This window comes from Eleutherodactylus coqui, chromosome 4, assembly GCF_035609145.1.
Source record: "Eleutherodactylus coqui strain aEleCoq1 chromosome 4, aEleCoq1.hap1, whole genome shotgun sequence".
Lineage (NCBI taxonomy): Eukaryota > Metazoa > Chordata > Amphibia > Anura > Eleutherodactylidae > Eleutherodactylus > Eleutherodactylus coqui.
Genome location: NC_089840.1, coordinates 167,719,317 through 167,739,280, shown reverse-complemented (window position 1 = coordinate 167,739,280; position 19,964 = coordinate 167,719,317). Strand labels below are relative to the sequence as shown.

The 19,964-nt window shown below is 44.0% G+C and overlaps 1 protein-coding gene across 1 annotated transcript; it reads left to right on the top strand.

Annotated features, from left to right (window-relative positions):
• Positions 1–5,471: 5,471 nt before the first annotated feature.
• PPIF (peptidylprolyl isomerase F) lies at positions 5,472–18,898 on the top strand. The gene is made up of 6 exons (XM_066600353.1): positions 5,472–5,885; positions 12,987–13,017; positions 13,568–13,656; positions 13,767–13,863; positions 16,643–16,718; positions 17,634–18,898. Exons 1-6 carry the CDS (start codon positions 5,517–5,519, stop codon positions 17,767–17,769), a joined length of 798 nt encoding a protein of 265 aa, XP_066456450.1. The 5' UTR covers positions 5,472–5,516; the 3' UTR covers positions 17,770–18,898.
• The last annotated feature ends 1,066 nt before the right edge of the window (positions 18,899–19,964 follow it).

Sequence of the window (19,964 nt, the reverse complement as noted above, 5' to 3'; positions counted from 1 at the left end):
GATACGAGATTCTAATTTGGATCCAGGCAAACCACCGCCAAGATTACACCCATCTGACACAACCTAGAGCTAGACTACCACGCCAAACCGGATCCAGACAGAGCTCTACACAGCACAAATCCTCACACAAACAGGTAGACAACAGAATGACCCACACCCAGGTAGAGGTGTGAGCGGGTTAAATATACTCACACCATGACTGATTGGCCACCCAGGGAACATGCCTCCCTGATAACCGATCAGTCCATACATAGCATAGATGTTACAGTAGAGTGGAGATGAAGGCCCCAGTAAGGTATTTCCAATAGACATTGTCAGAGGCAAACAGCAGAGCTGAAGGCATAATAACGCCAGCCACTACCGGTTACGGATGGCACACTGGCAGGACTTAAATTGCTACGGATCTGACATTGATAGCCACTCCTAAGTAAAGGTCATCAATTTAGTAGTCCCAGAAAACCCCTTTAACTCTTTCCAATCCAGTATCAGAGTTCATCCAACATTGTGATTTCGCTGCATAGTTCCCATGTCGGGCGATGCCTGACACTTGTTTCTAACACTATGAAGAGAGGTCCGTCATTGGAGTCCTCTTCTGCATATGTATGATACAGTATGCAGGAGAGAGGTCCGATATTTATATTACACTATGCTGGACCTCTGGAGATGCTGGAGCTCTCCCATGCATAGTTTAATATACATGTGTAATATACATACCGTATTAACTAACGTTAAATTTTCAAAAAATTGCTAATAAAATCGCCATGACGGGTCATTTTTATGTGCTTCTGTTGAATAATTCCAAGGAATCAATAAAGTTCTTTCCCACCAAAAATAAATAAGAGCTGGGGAGTATGCGGGGGCAAGAAAATTAAACCAGTCAGAACCATTGCTTCCAGGAAGCGGAATTTATAAATCACGCAACCAGGAAGGGATCTTTTGTGAGCAAACAAAGACTGCAGGACGTCCGGCTGAGCCCCGGAGAGCAGCGGGAGGACACAGACCGAGCCTGCTAGGTAAACATTCCTTTTTTTTTTGGAGTGCAGCTAGGGCTTAGTTTTGGGGTAGGGCTTAACCTTCTCACGATAACAAAAAAAATTGCATGATTTTATCGTAGGCATCAGCGATGCAAGATTTTCCACAGGAAAACACATCACTGCCGCTAAAAAATTGTGGGGACAAAGCTGCGATATCGGTGCAGTTTAGTAGCGGTGATATCGCTGTCAACCGTGTGAAAGAGGCCTAAAGTGCACGAGCCGACACTGCTTCTAATGCGGCTGAAACTGATTGACAAACGAGAAGTGCGTGATTCTCGTTCATCATTCAGTTGTTAGCTTGGGTTTAAACTGAATTATTATTATTCAGTTTTGCTCATTTGAATGATTTTAGTTGATTTTTTCTGCTTGCAGATTTTGCACTGGATTATTGCAGCATACAACTTGATGACTTGCTTCTCACCAGAACTATCAAATCCCATCACAGGGTACATTTTAGTTGCAGCGACCACAACAGCCTTTTGGATAACCTCTGCTACAGTGTGGAGACAATATATAGTCAGGAAAGTAATGATTCAGATCACATGGTTCAAGGGTTCAGACATAAGCCCCATTTACATGTAAAGATGATCGCTCAAAATTTGTTCAAAAGACAGTTTGAGCGATCATTTTGCATAAACTACCGGTACTAATAGGCACTAATGCTCATTAGTAGCTTATTAGCTTAATTTGCATGTAAATGAGGCTCCTTTTGCTGTATGCAGGTAACAGCAGGTGGTCTGTTACCTGCATACAGCCCTTTTGTTCTGCCATGGAACTGCAGCTGACGACAATGTTATCAGCGCTCCCGTGGAGAACTCAGCGTGCAGTCCCTGCTATTACGAAGGATGGATTTCCCATGAAATCCATTGTTCCGCAGAAAAGCCAGCGATGGTAAGATTTACATGCAACGATTATCGCTCAAAAACCATCGTTTGAACTAATTTTGAGCAATAATCGTTGCGTGGTAATAGGCGTGTAAAATGTCTGCACAAACTAATTCTGTCCAGTGTGAAAGGTCACTAATAAGATCTTGGCAAACAGAAACATACTATATAAGAACACTGGGGCATATCTACCTGTATTATGGCCTGTACGCCAGTTCTCTAGATTTGTGAATAGGCCCTTAACCCCTTAGGCTGTCTACACACGGGTGAGAAAATCACGCAAGATTTGTACATGGCGAGACACACAAATATGAATCCCCTTTTTTTGAATGGGGTCATACACATGAGCGATGTTTTCTTGCATGGTACCGCAATGCAATGCAGGAAACAAATCGCAGCATGTTCTATCTTTCTGCGTGCGCTCGCATCTCATCGGACATTGTTTTCAATGGGGCCAGTGGCAGCATCGCTCCATGTGCTAGGCACATAGAATGTGAGGTCTTCTATTGAAAACAATGGGAGAAACTCTTTGATCCTTATGGATGAAGACATTTTTTTTAATTTTTGCTTTCTTCTCTCCAATTTCAAAAAACCATAACGCTTATTTTTCTGCTGATGTAGCTGTTTGAGGGCTTGTTTTTTTCAGGGTGAGTTTAATTTTTCAATGGCACTCTGTAATGTACCATATAATCTAGTGAAAAAAAATGTTAAAAAGTGGAGTGTAATGAAAAAACTAAACACAATTTTGCCATCTTTTGGGGACGTACACACTGTGTAAAATGACATAACATCATACTACTTCAGTATTGTGGTATATGGTACTTCTGCAGGCTTTCTATTAAGACAAGCTACAGGCCCATCCTTCAGAAGCCCCTTGGCTACCATGACGACTGAACAGCAATCTTGTTGCGCAGAGAGATTTTTTTCAGAACGCTAATTAGGGCATTTAAATGTTAAAAATTAGAATTGACAGTGGCATTTAAAGGGTTAACAGCTACACCAATTTGCAGTGGGCTTGCTGTCCGTTTTTTTTTGCATCCCCCTTGACATGAATGGGCCAGTCATATCCGCAAATCGTAAGAGAATAATGTATGCTGTTTTTTTCAAGCAGTCCGTGTGGAAAAACTGCTGTTGAATTGGTCAATTGACAAGTATAGCGCTATGTGCTGTCAGGATGAGCGGACTGTGAATAGGCTCATGTACACTGTGTGCGTTTACTACTCGGCTGCGATGGTAGCAAAATATAGAATGTTCTTGGTCTATTTATGAAACACGTTTACTTCTGATGACAGTATGGAAATGTAACAACATATCTGGAGACTGTGACTGCTGTTTTATAACAATGTGTCAGAACTCCATGACATGACTAATTCTGACACAATGTACATTATGTGACCAGTAAGGGAATGTAGCACTGTCGTTATATCACTGCATGGCATGCTTCCTGTGTCACTGCAGCCTTTCATCACTATCCCCTCAGTGACACCTCCCAAGTTGTAGAGCTGCCTGCAGAACCATGTAAGGACCCCCAATGAAGACCTTTTTACACGGAACAATCAGCTTTTAACAAAAATTGTTCAAACGAGCAAAAGTGAACAACAATTGTTTAGTATAATCGCAGCCAACGGCCGAGCGGCGAACAATAAATCGTTCACTTTTCATTCGCCGCTCATTTTATGGAGCATAAAAATCACCGTTGGCTTGTTCACTAATCGCTCCATTTACCAAGTCCTCGTTCAGTCCTCTCACTTATACAGCGGATGTGAACCTCTTATGGGAAGCGCTGAGTGGGGAGCGTTAACATGGAACGACAAGCCAGGGAGCCAATGAGGTTTTTTATGCTTACTGAAATGTCAGCTAAACAAACCGCGAACAGGTAAGCGATTTTTTTCACATTGACACTGCGCGATTATCGCTCAAATTTGTTCGGTTGAATGAATTTTGAGCGATAACTGTTACGTGTAAATGGGCCTTGAGACAGGCTGCTCTCACGTCAGCCACTTTTTACCACGATTAGCGTGGTGTCCTGAGCGCAGACCTGTGCTTGAATGCAGCGTTGCTAACATGGCCTTATGCTGGGTTTATACAGAACGACGGTCTTATAAACGTCTGCACGAATGCTGACGTCACCGCTAGTTATTAGACAGACACATCAGCGCTATCATTGCCTTCTCGCTCAGCGCTGCATATTCTACATATACACTAAGTGGGGAGCATTTACACGCAGCGAGAAGTCAGCGACTCAAGGATGATTTTTATACCGGCTGAAAGTGAGCGATAGAATGTAAACAAATAGTAAAGGATGTTTTTGCATTTGGACGTAACAATTATCGCACTTTTTACACACTTCAAATGGATTCTCCGATACGGTGTTAGACAAGGGCTAATTCACATGAACGAGAAACTCGCACAAGTTTGGTATAACGCGATGCGCGCAAAACTCACATGAATGTGAAATCCGTTGCTTAGAATGAATTTATTTATATGAGTACATTTGTCCTCACAGCGGGCTCCGTTGTTGGGTGTTCCCACAGGAGGAATTGGCGTGGTTTCCTATAGGACCTTGGGAAAAAAGAATCACATGACACGTGCATCCCGTGTGATGTGCATGCGAGTGGATGTGACTTTTCCCATCGAGATCATTTCAGACGCGTAAAGATCGCAATCTCACAGCAGCGATATGATTTACAATCAAGAACGCATCGCATTTCTGTAAAAATTGCACATTGGCAAGCGCAGTAACGGGCAGAGTTTCTCGCGCGTCCGTGTGATTGCAGCCTAACGTGTGGATTACTCTAGCTTAGAGAAAGCTCTGGGATCTGCTGGATCTCTTCTATCGCTGCTCCTCACCGAAAAAATATAGGCGTTCAGCAGAGTAAGAATTGTCACAAAAAGTGCGCACTCCCATGGCCGTACGTGGCTGCAGGCTTTTCATGTGTGTAATATGCAGTACACAGCAAACATGCATATAACATGTATTTGCTGCGCACGTTCAATCCTTGTATTAATCTCATCCACTTTGCGGATCCTGCAAATGTCACAGAATGTCCATGTTAAGGGTCCGCCCATACAACATCCGCGGCAGATCCGCCCCAACGGGACCCTCCTCAGGAGCGCTCTTACACGCAACGATTATCGTTAAAAGAAAAAACAAAAAAAAACGCTGACCCGTCAAACTTGGATGGTAAGCGTTCAGTGCGGTTTGTCCTTTTATGCTACTGACCGTCATTCGCTCACCAGTCAGTGTAGACGCCGATCCTTCCATTATTGTCTTGCAAACTGGGCGCTATATGTTTGCGTGTAAACTTAACGCCCGGCCGAACTGCGCCATTGTCTGCTCTAATGCATGGCTCCTCGTTATCTTTAACCCTACCCTGTGCCCGAAATCTGCTGTGGGAGTAGAACGATTTCCAGCAAATGTTATCCCAGGAGCTCTCAGCCCAGACCAGCCCCACCTGCTCACGTGATCCCCCCAACCCTCAGCGCCCGCCGTGCAGGCCGCAGGTCAGACCTTCAGCAGTCTACCAGAGCCCCTAGTCCTGCAGCAACCGCGTGACAGACCCTATACACTCGGCAGTGGCCATGTGTCCGGCAGCACATGTCGTTTTGGTGTCTCACTCGCCGTGTGCAGTACCGTGGCTGTCCGCAAGGTTATATCTCCCGCTCGGCAGTCAGGCAGCACGTGCTGTTCTGTCGCCTCACGCGCCATCCTGTCAGCGCCGTGTGCAGTATCGCAGCTGTCCGCAGGTGTCGCTGTGCGCAGGGTTATATCTCAAGCCCGGCAGCGCCTCCGGGTCACACCACTTGCAGCATGCTGTCCGCCACTAGTCGTCTCCTGCTGAGCGCCGGCCGCGCCGGAGCCCTCGCCCTGGTCAGACCGTGCAGCCGGGACGCCAGTAAGGAGAACCCGCTGGTCTACATGGATGTGGTCGCCGACAACCAGCCGCTGGGCCGCATTGTCCTGGAGGTAAGCCCCTGTCAGTGTAAGCGGCGGCCGTGCTAATCCGAGTTGTGGAGTCTGCGCCATCTAGTGGTGGTGACAGATATAACATGCCAGTGAGAGGTGATGTCCTCTGTAGAGGTTGTGTGTAGTGCCCCCTAAAGGAGGCGTTGGTAAGCGCGACCCTTTGCCCTTGTCCTGTCTGGCAGCTAAGCTCCCGCTTTATACTTTATGCTCTTGTTTGTTGGATATTTTGTGTCCGTTTTACATGTAGTGAGAAATGTTCACCATGCAGACAATGTCAGTCTGCCCAGGTGGTCACTTTAACCCCTTAAAGGGGTTGTCTCGCGGCAGCAAGTGGGGTTCAACACTTCTGTATGGCCATATTAATGCACTTTGTAATATACATCGTGCATTAAATATGAGCCATACAGAAGTTATTCACTTACCTGCTCCGTTGCTGGCGTCCCCGTCTCCATGGATCCGTCTAATTCTGCTGTCTTCTGGCGTTTTTGGACGCGCTTGCGCAGAAGGGTCTTCTGGCTTTTCTTCGGTCTGGCACGAGCGGCGTTCTGGCTCCGCCCCTTCTACGGATCACTGCGTAGCTCCGCCCCGTCACGTGTGCCGATTCCAGCCAATCAGGAGGCTGGAATCGGCAATGGAACGCACAGAGCCCACGGTGCACCATGGGAGAAGACCCGCGGTGCACCATGGGAGAAAACAGCAGTGCATCCCTGGGAAAGGACCGGCGGCCATCTTAGGCAGAAGATTTTTTAAAGTCCTTATTTCGTCGGATCGGTAAGTAGCAAGCGGTTTAAAAACCGCTTTAAATTGCTATTTTATGTCAGGGGTGACGGGGAATGGGCTAATGTAAAATTTTGATGTTTGCCGCGAGACAACCCCTTAAAGGATATGGCCTTTTTTAGTGGTACAATTCAATGTGCCATGTAATGTACTGAAACTTTTTAAAAATTCTAAGTGGAGTGAAATGGGAAAAAAAGAGATTCTGCCATCTTTTGGTGCGTCTAGTTTCTACGGCGAACAAACTGCAACAAAAATGACAACTTTATTCTATGGGTCAGTACGATTACTACAATACCAAGTATATATCCTTTTTTTTAAAAATTTTTTGAAAGATATTAAATTATTTTCTCACCATGATAACTTTATTTTTTCCGTCGGCGTGGTTTTACAAGGACTCACTTTTAGCGGGATGTCCTGTAGTTTGCATTCGGTACAGTTTTGGAATACATGTGACTTATTGATTGCTTTTTACTGCATTTTTTTTTTCTTGGGGACAGGGTGACCCAAAAAAAACAAATTTCTGGCATTTTTTTTTCTTCTGATGATGTTCACCATGCGGGGTAAATAGTGCGTTACTTTGATAGATCAGACTTTTACAGACGCAGCAGTACCGTGTGTGTGTGTGTGTGTGTGTGTGTGTGTGTGTGTTTTTTTCCCTTTTGTTTTTTTTCCCCCCAATTTAGATCATTTTGTTATATATGGGTGTTTTTTTAAGCTGCTGGAGGAGACAAGAACTTATGACTTTGATCGCCCCTGCAGTATAATGTAATACCATAGCATTACATACCTTAATTTTGGAGTGGGGCTTATATTTCAAGCATCCTCAAAGCCTGAAAAATCATTTTGCATCCTCAAAAATTCTGGAAAATCATGCTATGTCTTATTTTCAGGGAAACAGGGTAATACTGTGGTCTAACAGGCATTCTATCAGGCCACCCCACTGGCATAGCTTGATAGGCATTCTGCCATGACGGCCCTGGGGCCTTTCAGAAGGCCCCCACCTGCGATGACACCCGCACAGCTCCCCATGACCGCCCCCTACACACACACACACACACACACACACTATTTTAAATAGTAATATTTAATTATGCCAGGGAGTAGTGTAAACTTTAGATCCCGTCTACCTCCAGTCACAGTTGGAGCTCGCACACGGAACAATCGGTTATAATCCTCTGCTCGGCCAACAACTGAACAATTCACTTATTCATTCACGTTATGTGTAAGAGGCAGTGACCGAGCCGTTCCTGTCCGCCGGCCTCTGAAAGGGCAACGATTGAGCAAATGATGGAAAGACTTAGGCCCCCTGTCCACGGCCGTTGCGGAATATCGCTAGCGATGTTCTGGGGGGGGGGAGGGGAGCGGAAGTACTGTCAGTGCTCTGCGGTGAGCTTATCTGTCAGAGGCTCACCGCGGAGAATTGCGGCATGCTGCAATTTGAATCCCGCGAGCAAAGAATCGCTATGATTCTCTGCTTGTGGACAGCGAGGCTGCGCTTTCCATAGCAACGCTATGGCCGGATAATCGCTGCGGGTAACGCAATGAACTAATGCCCGTGGACAGGCAGCCAAAGTAGTGGTCTGTGCTGTAAACTGAGTTCATGTTAAAGCCAACAACTCTGTCATCATTTGCTCGGTTGGATAACGTCTCTCTCCATGTGACAGGATTGGGGTCTCGCATTCAGGTACGGAATGGCGAAACTGCACCAAATCTACTAAGAGGCAAGCTTGTCTATTGTGTTAAGTGCGGTCCGCAGCTTGCACCATGCGCTAGTGCAGGGCGCGTTGGAGTTTTCCACTTAGCTCTATGAACATTAGTTTGTTGGGTCATGGTGTCTGCCAACGGTGGTGGCATTTGTACACAAGTTTATGCAATGTGCGTTTAGTCCTGGATCAGTCAGTCAACACCGACTGTCAAGTAGAAAGTGTACAATTAGCAAACTGATGTGCTTTCATTATGTTAAGCAGTGCAATGGTATCGGCTGCCCTACTGCTTTGTAGAGTCTCAGGTCTGATTTGGTGGTGTTGGCGTTAAAATCGGCAATTGGGCTACTGGGATCGAAGTTCTCTTGTATCCAAATTAATGATGATCATCAGAGAAAGAACAAGAGATGTCAACTATGTGAAGTCCCCACTGCTCTTTATGAGGGGACCAGCCCAGTGTTGACTTTATTAATAGAACAAAGAAAGGTATAATAGTCCAATCACAGACAACTCTCTAAAAGTAGCAAATCATTACAAAGTCTTAGGGTGCCTACCCACTTGTGTTTTTTTTTTTTTTTTGAAATGCTGAAATGCGCTTTTAAAATTAGAGAGTCCCATTGACCATCGCATTAAAAAAACAGCGATATCGCAGCGTTAAAAAACCGCAAGTGGTAATAACTACAGTGTGAGGTTTACTTATATTGATAAGGGTAAAAGAATGCGGATAAAATGACTATGGTCGGCAGGATTGCTGAGCGCCCTACTACAAGGACACGCTCAGCCTCAGACAAAGCCAAATATTAACTCTTGAATAACAAGTGTACTGAGATCCTCCTAATACCTTCACAGTACCATACAGGCTAGCTGTTCTTGATTCTCGCAGTATTTTGTAAGCTTTAAAAATGGACATATTGGCCATCACTCTACTACTCTAAAAAGCATTTTTTCAGTAGATTCGTATCTTAACAGAACAAATTGCAGGAGTATTTTGGTCTCTTATTGTCTGTAGAACCCTAATATTGTGCCATGTTTTAGAGAACCCTTTATGGGTGTATAGACTAGCCAACGGCATGCTGCGTCCATGCGGGGCTTCAGTCATCTGCTCCGCTGCATACTGGGAGTTTGGCGCCCTCCATGGTGCAGCCTCGGTGCTGACTCTGCTGTTGGTCATCTTGCAGTATTGTCTGTAGTCATCCAGCGGCTGGGTAATGATGTACAAAGTTTCATTAGTCTAAGTCACCATCATTATGAAACTGATGACCCATCCCATTAACTAGCTGTATGTTGTAGCCATGTGACTAGGACTGCCATGTAGAGATACAGTTCATGGATAGAAACTACAGGGAGGTGCTGGACTTTACAGCCAGTGCCTAAAATAGCCCAAGTCTACCATCCTCCTCACTCTGTGTTTTACAAGTGTCACCTGCATCAGTCTTCCCCGCCCCTAAAAGTAAAAAAAAAAACTGCTAAAGGTGATTGGGGTGTCGGCTGTTCCTGTATTGGGGACCGATGTGGCAGCTGTCCTAAATCTGTAGTTCTGTAGCACTACAGATGCTTGGAAGTATCTGTCATTCCAAATGGGAGTAATATCCCGCGTAATTGTGAACACTTGGCTTTGTCTCGGGTTGAGCTCTGGTAACGGGGTGTGTGTTTGTGTGTGTCAGTCATCAGCTTTGGCTTGTTAGGAGTCTTATTATATGACTTGTATGCTGTGTGCTGTCTAACCTGTTTGCTTTAGAAACCTTACCGCCTGAACACCTTAGTCATCAATTCTCTGAGCTACTTGTTTACAGGTAAACAACTTCTTGCTTTCTGAGGACACAACCTGGGGGTGTTAAATGGGTAGAACCCACCATTGTAAGTCACTGATGTGGGCGGAGCTGGCCAGTCAAAGCCCTGTGTACTGTAGTATCTAAAGCCCCTTTTACAGGGGGCGACTGTCAGCACCCAACAGCCGCCCCAGCGATGATCGTTCCTGAGCTTTTACACGGAGGTCATCATTCGGTGATTGGAGGCGGAGCGTGCCAGAGATCTTCCCACCCGCCTCCATTTGTAGATGAAGTGCCTGTTCACAATGAACGATGCAACGGCTGACGAGCCATGATGTAATGACTGCATGAAGGATCCGATCAGACGTTTATCACTGATTTATTTATTTTTTTACTGCATGGGTTCACACTGCCCACCGCTTGACCTAATGAACGATTTGCATGATAATTGTCCCTTGGAAAAGGGGCTTTAGGCTGGGTTCAAATGGGGTGGATTTCCAGTGTAATTCCCGCGGTTTGGTTGCACCGAAAAACCACGGGCATTCTGCTGGGAAAATGCAGCTTCAAAACGGGGTGGGCGGAAGACATGCTGTATACTCGAAATTCGCAATGCCGATTCTGCCCGGCTTTTCCGCAATGGATTGGCCGCTCTGTGATTTTTGCAAAATCTCGTCCACGTAGCTGGCTAATCACGGGATTAGCGACTGCAGGCTGATTTGCTCCATGGAAATTCCGTGGCAAATACACCCTGCGTGAACCTAGCCTGAGACTAATAATGCAAACAAATGCATAGCACGTATCAGTCAGAGGAGTGGTTTGGCTGTCTTTGTTTGCCCATGGCCAGAGGGTGGCTTTATTAACCCTGGTCCCCAACTGCTTCAACTGCCTCCTTCATTTAAGTGGCCATACACATTAGATGGCTATCTCTTCTGACCCTACCACACGCGCTCAAGTTTTGAATAGGGAGAGGGGGTGAGACATTGTCAGACCTCAATGTTTATGCCTTATCTCTTCAACAGCAAAAGGATTAGGAATGTTGAAAACCATCTGCCATCGGGAGAGAGTCAGGAGGTGCCCTAACCTTCAGATCTGCTGGTCCTGCCAGTCATACATCTAATGTATATAACCATCTTAAGACTTATGCATTTGTAGTGTTAAACCCTGCAGGTCTGGTAAATGCAGCCCATCAAGTGCTGAACTCTCCCTGGTTTGCTATATACACGTATAGCTACAGGTCTGCAGGCGGAGGTCATCTGCACACGCTACATACATGCAGGTTGCTTACCTATTGATGCCCCTGGAAACTTATTATTTGCCACTAAAAGTATGTCCAACCAGGTCCTGCATTGGTCGGAGAGGCTCCTAAAATCACCAGTAGTAAACAGATTAGTAAAACAATAGTTGAGTCAGTGTTTACATCTTGGATTATTGTAATACAGCCCTTGCACTTGTAATAATGGCATTGATAGGAGCCTTCGTTGCATCCCCTGAAGCTAGTAAGATGTATGCAGCTCCACCAGTGTTAGTCCTCTATGTAGAACAATTACCTAGGCCAAGCGAGCTGAGTAAAGGGACCAGTAATTTGCCAATGAACACTTTTGTCAGCTGATCAGCTTGTCTGAGAGCATAAAAAATGCTTGCTGATCAGTGGTCCGTGTGTGACCGGGAAGTTGCTATACCAGCCTGTGGGGATGAACCATCATATTAGTGATTGTCCGCCCCCATAAGACAGTTTTGGCCTTGGTGAAAGAGGAACTGCGCCCCGATTGACGTGTGGTGATTTCTTATTACATCAGGTCAAAAACTCCACATGTATAAAAGTACAATAACCTGAAATGACGGTCACATGTTCACTGTACATCCTGTTCACCAAGAGTACCACAGCAAACTGACATGTTGCACAGGTGTATGAAAGGATCTTTAAGTTTGGAGTGTAGTCCACTACTAGATAACCTGGACAGATGCTTGTAGACCTACAATAACTAATGTGATGGCTTTAAAAACAAAAGCCTATACAACTAGGAGTATGCCCAAACAAGGCCCATTTACACGGAGCAATGATCGCTCAAAAATCGATTTAACAAGCGATCGTTTAAGCAATAATCGTTGGGTCTAAACGCACGCCTATCGTTAAATTCAGTTCAACCTATAAAATTGTCCTTCAGCCTTATCAGCAGTTCTCCACGGGGAGTGCTGATGGCATTGTTTCCTGCTGGAGATCAAAAGAACTGAAAGCAGATAAGAGCCCTTGGGCTATTAACTGAGTTCAGCTAAGGCTTCATTTGCAGATTTGTTGGTGTGCCCCCACATGGCGGTATTTTAATATTTGGAAATAAAATCTAGTTTTAATGTAAAAATAGTCTACACTGTGAAAAGGCTTCATTTGCACACTTAATTGGTCTTAAGTAGCTGAGTAGCTACTTAATGATCGCTCAAAGCTGTCGCTCAAACTGTCGTCTGAGCGATCATCGCTCCATGTAAATGGGCCTTTAAGGGTACTGTAGGAGTTTATAAATAACTGAACCACCATAACCTAAAAACAAGCACCTAATAGGTGGCCGGGGACTGATGCACTACATGAAGTATTGCAAAAGATTCATTATCTTGAACTGCTAACATTTGTTGGCGCCTGATTGATGGTCAATATTGACAATCTTATCGGGGGAAAAATATCACAAAAGGTAAAAATGAATAAACATACAAAACGAACACTGTATGATGCAATACCAAGAAACCCAACGTTGGGTCAGTAGACAAATACTGCAGGAGTTGTATGTGCTTTCTGTGAGTCGTGATTGTGTGCTGTTCCATATTTTACTTGTTTGCTCACTTAACCTCTTGTTTTCTTACAGTTGAAAGCAGATGTGGTACCAAAAACTGCTGGTAAGTAACAAAATGTCTCTGTGGGATACTGTCTAAAAAAACAATTAGTTGGAACCCTTTTTTTTCTGTCATCCATATTCTCTATTGGGGTATATAAACTGGGGTTGTCAGTTGCCACAACTCCTTGTAAACGCAGATTTGCATCCATTGTAACTTATTTTAGAGGGTTGCATACACCTGTAGATGCATTTTCTGCAGGTAAGTTACTATTTACCTGCAAAAAGCATGCAGTCATGGAAACTGCCATGTATGTGTATATTGGCCCCTGCTGTAATGGGTTGCCTGTTGGTAAGGCACTGGTGGGCAAAAATACACTGCATTACACGTATTGCAGTGCAGTAAACATATAAATGGTTAGCGAAGCCCATATTCAAGTCCACTACCGGGAATAGAAGTTTTCTCTTTAAACCTTTAAGTAAAAAAACAAACCCTGTTGAGCTGCATGGGAAAAGATCTATTGATGTATTAAAAGTTATATTCTGCTAGTAGGGTGCAGGCTGCCTTTTTGTTTTAATAAAACAAATTGAGGATCTCTACTTTTAATCCCTAGAGAACTTCCGGTCCTTGTGCACGGGTGAGAACGGCTTTGGTTATAAGGGATCTACCTTTCACAGGGTAATTCCCAACTTTATGTGCCAGGTATGTGGTGCACCTGAGTTACTTTAGTCTTCCTGGTTTCTTTTACTACTTGGTAATCTGTTGCTGTCTCCAGTGTGTGGGGTGTAACTTGTATATAACTTTTTCTACAGGGTGGAGACTTCACTAATCATAATGGTACTGGTGGCAAATCTATTTATGGCAGTCGTTTCCCTGATGAGAACTTCATTCTGAAACACACTGGACCAGGTAAGTGGCTATTTGGAGGTCTACCTATGTGGAACAAAGTATGTCCAGCCTCACTACTGTCAGCAAACCTAGATTTCTGGTCTTCTGCTATCCATTCACCACAGTAACCAGGCAATATTTAGTAGACAGAATTAAGGGCCATACAAGCCTCAACTATCCTTTTGGAGACAGATTATAGGACAAGTCAGTATATACAGTCGGGGGAAAAAAGTATTTAATCAGATACCAATTGTACAAGTTCTCCCACTTAAAAAGATGAGAGGCCTGTAATTGACCTCAACTATGAGAGACAACATGAGAAAACACATCCAGAAAATCATTGTTTTTTTTTATTATTTTTTTTAAACGAATTTATTTGCAAATTATGGTGGAAAATAAGTATTTGGTCAATAACAAAAGTTCATCTTAATACTTTGTTATATAACCTTTATTGGCAATAACAGAGGTCAAACTTTTTCTGTAAGCCCTCACAAGGCTGGCACACACTGTTGCTGGTTTGTTGGCCCATTCCTCTATGCAAATCTCCTCAAGAGCAGTGAGTGGGGCTGTCGCTGGGCAACACGAACTTTCAACTCCCTCCAAAGGTTTTCTATAGGGTTGAGATCTGGAGACTGGCTAGGCCACTCCGGGACCTTGAAATGCTTCTTACAAAGCCACTCCTTCGTTGACCTGGCGGTCTGCTTGGGATCATTTTCATTCTGAAAGACCCAGCCACGTTTCATCTTCAGTGCCCTTGCTGATAGAAGGAGGTTTGCGCTCAGAATCTCACATGGCCCCAATCATTCTTTTTAATGTATACAGATCAGTCGTACTGGTCCCTTTGTAGAGAAACAGCCCCAAAGCATGATTTTGCCTCCCCCATGCTTCACAGTTGGTATGGTGTTCTTTGGCTGCAACTCAGCATTCCTTCTCCTCCAAACACGACAAGTTGTTTCTGCCAAACAGTTCTACTTTGGTTTCATCTGACCATATGACATTCTCCCAATACTCTTCTGGATCATCCAAATGCTCTCTAGCAAACTTCATTCGGCCCCAGACATGTACTGGCTTAAGCAGGGGGACACGTCTGGCTCTGCAGGATCTGAGTCCCTGGCGGCGTAGCGGGTTACTGATGGTAGCCTTTGTTACGCTGGTCCCAGCTCTCTGCAGGTCATTCACTAGGTTACCCCATGTGGTTCTGGGACTTTTGCTCACCGTTCTTGTGATCATTTTGACCACACGGGGTGAGATCTTGTGTGGAGCCCCAGATCGAGGGAGATTATCAGTGGTCTTATATCTCTTCCATTTTCTAATTATTGCTCCCACAATTGATTTCTTCACATCAAGCTGCTTGCCTATTACAGATTCAGTCTTCCAGTCTGGTGCAGGGCTACAATTTTGTTTCTGGGTGTCCTTCTACAGCTCTTTGGTCTTCACCATAGTGGAGTTTGGAGTGTGACTGCTTGAGGTTGTGGACAGGTGTCTTTTATACTGATAACAATTTCAAACAGGTGCCATTACTACAGGAAATGAGTGGAGGACAGCGGAGCCTCTTAAAGAAGTTACAGGTCTGTGAGACCCAGAAATCTTGCTAGTTTGTAGGTGGCCAAATACTTATTTTCCACCATAATTTGCAAATAAATTCGTTAAAAATCACACAATGTGATTTTTCTGGATGTGTTTTCTCATGTTGTCTCTCATAGTTGAGGTCTACCTATGATACTAATTACAGGCCTCATCTTTTTAAGTGGGAGAACTTGTAGAATTGGAATCTGACTAAATACTTTTTCCCTCACTGTAGCAATTATTTGCCTTGAACGTGTTCTTTTTTTTTTTTTTTTTTTTATGTTGGGGCGTATAAGCAGAGGGAGAGGTCTTTAGGTTGTATGCGTGTGTCCCTTCCCTGTCATGCGGAGTTGTCGCAGCCCCATGTACGGGGTCATAGTTTTTATAGGCTGTAGTATTGTACTAGGGGTTTTCTGCTCCAGAGCAAACCTTTTCTTTTTTTCTTTTTTTTTTTTTCTTTTTCCTATCATTCATTTTAATTTCCTGTAAGATGAAGAGCGCCATCTTGAGACCTGGCGTAACTGTTCACATTTAAAGTATACTACATGTAGATAAATTTACAAATCCAATCTACTGGCAGAAGTCTGCACAGATATTGGGGCTTGCTGAGTATTTACAAATTTGCAGCATGCCTATTCTGTTATAGAAATGCTGGGCATCTGTTTCCAATGCAAAGGGTGAACTATGCTGTGACACCTACATTTAACCTAGGCTGGCTCTCGGAGGAGCCCGCGGTGGTAAATCTCTAAGGGCCCATTTAGACACAACGATTATCGCTCAAAAGCTGTCTTTTGAGCGATAATCATTGTCTGTAACTTCACTGACATCGTTCAGTTTTTGTTCAGTTCATCGTTGTCTTGTAGCGTGCTGAAAGACAACGATGAGCCTTTATTAGGGATTCACAGTGGGATACAGCTGATACTATTGTTTCAGCTGTATCCCACTCCCTGCACACAGGCGGGGTATGAAGAACACAGCGCTCCAGCTGTGTTCTCCATACCCCCGCTCGGCTGTATAACAGCCGGGCGCAGCAAGCAGAGAACAGATGGATGCAGAAGTCAAGCGGGGACACCCTGCTTGTCTTCTGCATCCTCTGCTCAGAGCGCAAGGTGATCGTTCAGATGATCACGCTGTAAATGACACAGCGATTATCGCTCAAGACATCTTTTGAGTGCTAATCGTTGTGTCTGAACCTATTACATAACAACTTTTGTTCTTTTCCCCTCCCATATAGGCATCCTTTCAATGGCAAATGCAGGGCCTAACACCAATGGTTCTCAGTTCTTCATCTGCACTACAAAAACAGAATGGTGAGTAACTTTAAGCATGACTCGCGTTCAAAAGTAACTTTATAGCTGCTGTGGTGATTTATTCTACATGTACAGATGCAATGAAAGGAAGTATCTGGAATTACCTTGGTTTTTTTTCTTAGCTAAAAGTTTTCTAGTCTGGTTTCTTAGCAAGTCACCATTATAGATGAGGAAAATCTAATGTCACTGTCACCCCACTGCAAGGTTTACAGCTCCACTGCTTGGTACTGCTATATAATCTCCTACATGCTGCTTCTGTGGGTATGCCTCAGGGAGAGGATTAGGAGCTGGGTATGGAGACCTCATATCACCTAGTCTCCACCCATTCTTCAGCTGAGCTCTGAAAAAACTGGTAATTGCAAAGTGAGCCTACAGAAGAGGAAAATGGCTAAAAAAAAAATTATATTCCATTCTTGGCAAAAAAAAAAAATTGTTTTATATTATTTTTAATTATTAAAAAAATTATTCTTCTGCACTTCATATGGATGTGTGCATGGACCCCAATGTATCCAGTACCAAAGCATTAGAACCAGCTCCGTCATCAACTGCTTCACTGAAAGCGATTACAACCAATAAGGCTCATTGATCCCACAGAGGAGGTCATTACTCTCCCCAAACTCTTGAGGCTTTTCTTTTTATAAAGAACTTGACACATTTGAAATAAATTGCATTAAATTAGACCTTGGTCACATTTTTAGGGCTCAGGCAGACGAGTGGATATCCGCGTGGGAAAAAAAACCGCACCGCATGCGCGGCCAAAAATCCGCACCTACCAAAACTAGAACATATGGATGTGGTCATGCAGATTTTTTTTTTTTTTCCTACACATGGCTATCCAATCGTCTGACCAAGACCTTAAGGGGATCTGGTTGCTAAGTGTTGTGTAATATTTAGCTATATTTTCTGTCCCTCCAGGCTGGATGGTAAACACGTGGTTTTTGGACATGTTAAAGATGGCTTTGAGGTTGTAAAGAAAATGGAAACTCTTGGCAGCAAGAATGGACGTCCTACCAAAAAAATAGTCATATCGGACTGCGGAGAAGTTGATTAAGGAGACCTTAACCACGTTTTATAAGGATCACTTGGTTGCTGTGAATTTCTGGACAACTTTGAACTACCTTACTTGCAATGTGAAATGTACTGATAACCATTAAGGCGGTACCTTTAGGAAAACTAAACTTGATGATGTGCCTTTTTACTGAGCCCCTATTATCTTATATTTTTATTGACAAGATGACTGGTAAGATTGAGAATATGAAGCTTACTGGAACCTGTCAACCAAATTATAGAACTAAATATATTAAAATAACTGGATGAATTTGGAATTGATCCTTGATTGAATGTTGACTGTTCTTGCTGATCTGTGAATAGCTTCATTTCAGAAAGTTCATTAAACACCTGGATTATTTCTGTAACTTAATGTTCCAAGTGATCTGCTGTAGTTTTCTTATTGTCTTTATGGGGTGTTGGTGCCTGTACACACATTACATTCTATCTTTACACCTCCAAGGCAGCTGTACTTCAGCTCCTATGATATCCTCTGGCAGGTAGTTAAACACTGGTCAAATGATTACACTGAGATTTCTTCTAAAACGATAATTTAATAATGGGTTTAAATGGTGACTGGCCTGATGACTTGGGCCCTGAAGGTAATATGATTGCTATGCTATCTGCTGGAACAGATGTAACAAACTTGGTACAAAAAACCTACTTCTAGGTCAGCCTGAGTGGGATGATACTTCTGACTAATGCCATTTGATGCTAGGTTTTAAGGTGGGGTATTGGCTTGCTTAGAGGGAACCTGTCCCCTGCCTACAGTACCATAAAGTTATGGTGCTTTTACAGAAGGTGACAGGGAGCCGGGTGATGGATCTTCTACTCGGCTGCACCCTTATACTAGAAGCTGCAGGTGTGTGTGTGTGTGTGTGTGTGTGTGTGTGTGTGTGTGTGTGTGTGTGTGTGTGTGTGTCCCATCTTAATAGACTTCTATGAACTGTGTATGTATTAGTACATTTAATTAGTGATCCATGCAGGGGAGGAAAAGTGGCTTAAAAGTTTAAAATTAAAATGTTGCAAGCTTTATTTTCACTTTTTTCCTTTCTATTTATATTTCTGTACGTTTATAAATAAAGCATTACAAAAAAGTTCTTTAAATGCCCATTGTGATTGGGTAACTTGGACATGAGACTTGCCTTTTTTTTGTTGTTGTCAGGGTGGATTCAGACGACCGTATATCGGCTCGGTTTTCACGCCGAGCCGATATATGGTGTCCTCATCTGCAGGGGGGGGGGGGGGGGGGGGAGAGGATGGAGGAGCCAGGAGCAGGAACTGGCTCCCACCCCCTCTCTGCCCCTCTGCACTATTTGCAATGAAAGGAGGCGGGACGGGGTCAGGGCTAAGCTTTGAGAATTACCCTCACCCTGTCCCGCCTCTTCCCATTGCAAATAGCGGAGAGCGGGCGGAAGCTCAGAGCACTGCTCCTGGCTCTTCCAGGCTCTCCCCCCTGCAGAGAAAGACTACGTATATCGGCTGGGCATGAAAACCCAGCCGATATACGATCGTCTGAATCCAGCCTCAGTAAGTAAGATTGTTAATTTTGTGCTCAAGTCAGTTTTCTAACAGCAAATATGGACCCAGTTATCACTTATTGGACTTTTTCACGGTTACAATAAGTCGAAGGGTAGGGTGTTCTTCACTTTTGAATGTGCTGCATAAGCTTTCAGCAGTATTTAATTTCCTGACACCTGAAGTTAGAGGAAAAAGTAATTAACTATCTGCTGGCTTAGAACATAGACAAGGAGGATCCTTGCAATGGGTGTCTGATTGTTTGTTTGTTTTTTGTTTGTTTTTTTTAAAGGGATTAACCAGGACACTAATACTGATAAATTTTCCTTAGGATGGGTCAGCAATATGTGACTCCCAGCACTTCAGTTGGTCAACTAAAGGGACCACGGGGTTCAGGCATGTGCAGTTGTCCTTGTTGACCTGTGAGGTCACATTTATTGGTCAATGAACTTGCTGCAGCTCAATTACATTTAACCTACCAGGGTTGAACTGAAAGACCTGGCTTGGCTGCTACATAATGTACAGTAATGTGCCCAGTATAGAATGAAGCGGTCATACTGCTAGTCTGAGGACCACAGCTGCTTGAATCAACTCATCAGCAGGGAGGCCGGGACTTGGATCCCTACAAATCTGACCCTGACAACTTCTTCAAAAAGGGGTTTGTTCTACAGAAAGCAGGCA